This window comes from Athene cunicularia (genome assembly GCF_003259725.1).
Source record: "Athene cunicularia isolate RWA chromosome 2 unlocalized genomic scaffold, athCun1 chr2_part1, whole genome shotgun sequence".
NCBI lineage: Eukaryota > Metazoa > Chordata > Aves > Strigiformes > Strigidae > Athene > Athene cunicularia.
This window is the reverse complement of record NW_020799095.1, coordinates 145,518,519-145,520,357: the sequence shown is the minus strand read 5'-3', so window position 1 is coordinate 145,520,357 and position 1,839 is coordinate 145,518,519. Positions and strand designations below refer to the sequence as shown.

General features: G+C 46.1%; 1 protein-coding gene across 2 annotated transcripts in view; it reads right to left on the bottom strand.

Moving 5' to 3' along the window:
• CCN4 (cellular communication network factor 4) overlaps positions 1-1,179 on the bottom strand; it is a 35,951-nt gene extending 34,772 nt beyond the window's left edge. For both annotated transcript variants that reach the window (XM_026843463.1, XM_026843464.1), the window contains exon 1: positions 908-1,179. In XM_026843463.1, coding sequence (XP_026699264.1) covers positions 908-955 — 48 coding nt within the window. In that variant the 5' untranslated portion in view covers positions 956-1,179. The remainder of the gene's footprint in view (positions 1-907) is intronic.
• Between the last annotated feature and the right edge of the window lie 660 nt (positions 1,180-1,839).

The following is a 1,839-nucleotide window of genomic DNA, read 5'->3' as shown; positions in this document are numbered from 1 at the left end:
TTCCTTTCCTTTCCTTTCCTTTCCTTTCCTTTCCTTTCCTTTCCTTTCCTTTCCTTTCCTTTCCTTTCCTTTCCTTTCCTTTCCTTTCCTTTCCTTTCCTTTCCTTTCCTTTCCTTTCCTTTCCTTTCCTTTCCTTTCCTTTCCTTTCCTTTCCTTTCCTTTCCTTTCCTTTCCTTTCCTTTCCTTTCCTTTCCTTTCCTTTCCTTTCCTTTCCTTTCCTTTCCTTTCCTTTCCTTTCCTTTCCTTTCCTTTCCTTTCCTTTCCTTTCCTTTCCTTTCCTTTCCTTTCCTTTCCTTTCCTTTCCTTTCCTTTCCTTTCCTTTCCTTTCCTTTCCTTTCCTTTCCTTTCCTTTCCTTTCCTTTCCTTTCCTTTCCTTTCCTTTCCTTTCCTTTCCTTTCCTTTCCTTTCCTTTCCTTTCCTTTCCTTTCCTTTCCTTTCCTTTCCTTTCCTTTCCTTTCCTTTCCTTTCCTTTCCTTTCCTTTCCTTTCCTTTCCTTTCCTTTCCTTTCCTTTCCTTTCCTTTCCTTTCCTTTCCTTTCCTTTCCTTTCCTTTCCTTTCCTTTCCTTTCCTTTCCTTTCCTTTCCTTTCCTTTCCTTTCCTTTCCTTTCCTTTCCTTTCCTTTCCTTTCCTTTCCTCTCCTTTCCTCTCCTTTCCTTTCCTCTCCTTTCCTCTCCTTTCCTCTCCTTTCCTTCCTTCTCCTTTCCTTCCCTCTCCTTTCCCTCTCCTTTCCTGTCCTCTTCCTCTCCACATCTCATCTTACCCTCCTCTTTCTCACATCTCCCCCCTCCCCAAAGCTCACCAGTGCCCACCTTCCCTCATGCACCGCACTCAGCTCTCCCAGCCCACCGTGCATTAAATCCAAGTGTGTTTGCAGAAGGCGAGTCTCTCCTGCAGTTTCCAAACTCACCTGCAAAATGCTGCTTGTTGCTAGAATCCAGGGCAAAAGCCACCTCATCCCTGGAAGCCGGGATTAAATACATTGATTGAACCCAGATTTAGAGCCGTTTTGAACAAAAACACCACTTTGGGGAATGCAGAGCAATCCTGAACTGGCAACCTAGCCTAGGCACTCTGCCTTTTTCTCTTGGCTCTTTGGGGATTTTATTAAAGACAGATCTGACGTCAGGGTGAAGGACAAGCCCTGCATTTTTCCTCTGGAGAAACTTTTCCTGCCTTCACTTCTTCATTTTTGTGTGTGGTGTTGTCCCACCTCCTGCATTTCAGTGTATCGCAGTTAGCCAAAGGGCTCTTAAAGGGAAAGCTGCAGCCCGTGGTCCATCGCGCTGAGATTTTAGCACAGCCCCGAAAGGCTCAGAGCTTACCCCTCGTTGCCCATGGCATTCAGACTCTTGCAACTTAGTACAGCATGAAACGTTTGAACTGCCTTTACTGATTATGATTAATGACCTGACATGTATACAAATATGCACAGATGTTTGATTTATTTAATCTTTAAAAGAGAGTGGCTTCATTTGAAGTGCAGAAGGATGTCCCGTGAGCGCACCCCGCGGGAGGCAGTCTGCTGGCTCCCTGGGGACCCCCCCCTCTTTACAGAGCAACTCACACGGGGATCAAAAGGGAGGGCATGCCAGCCCCTGCCATGCTACGCACCCCTTCCCCTCATTTTGGTGGAATGTATCAGAGTCTGCATCAGCTCTTGGGCCCAGTTATTTCTATCTTGTGCCAGCAGTGGGCATAACAAATATTGCCTGGGTACATGGGAGTGCAAACTCACCCTCAACAGAGCTAAACTCTGATCACCTGTATGCCTGTTAATGTACAACCTGGTTTTAGCTGTGTCATCTCTGATCTGTTTTCCTCCTTTTACCTAGGCACAGG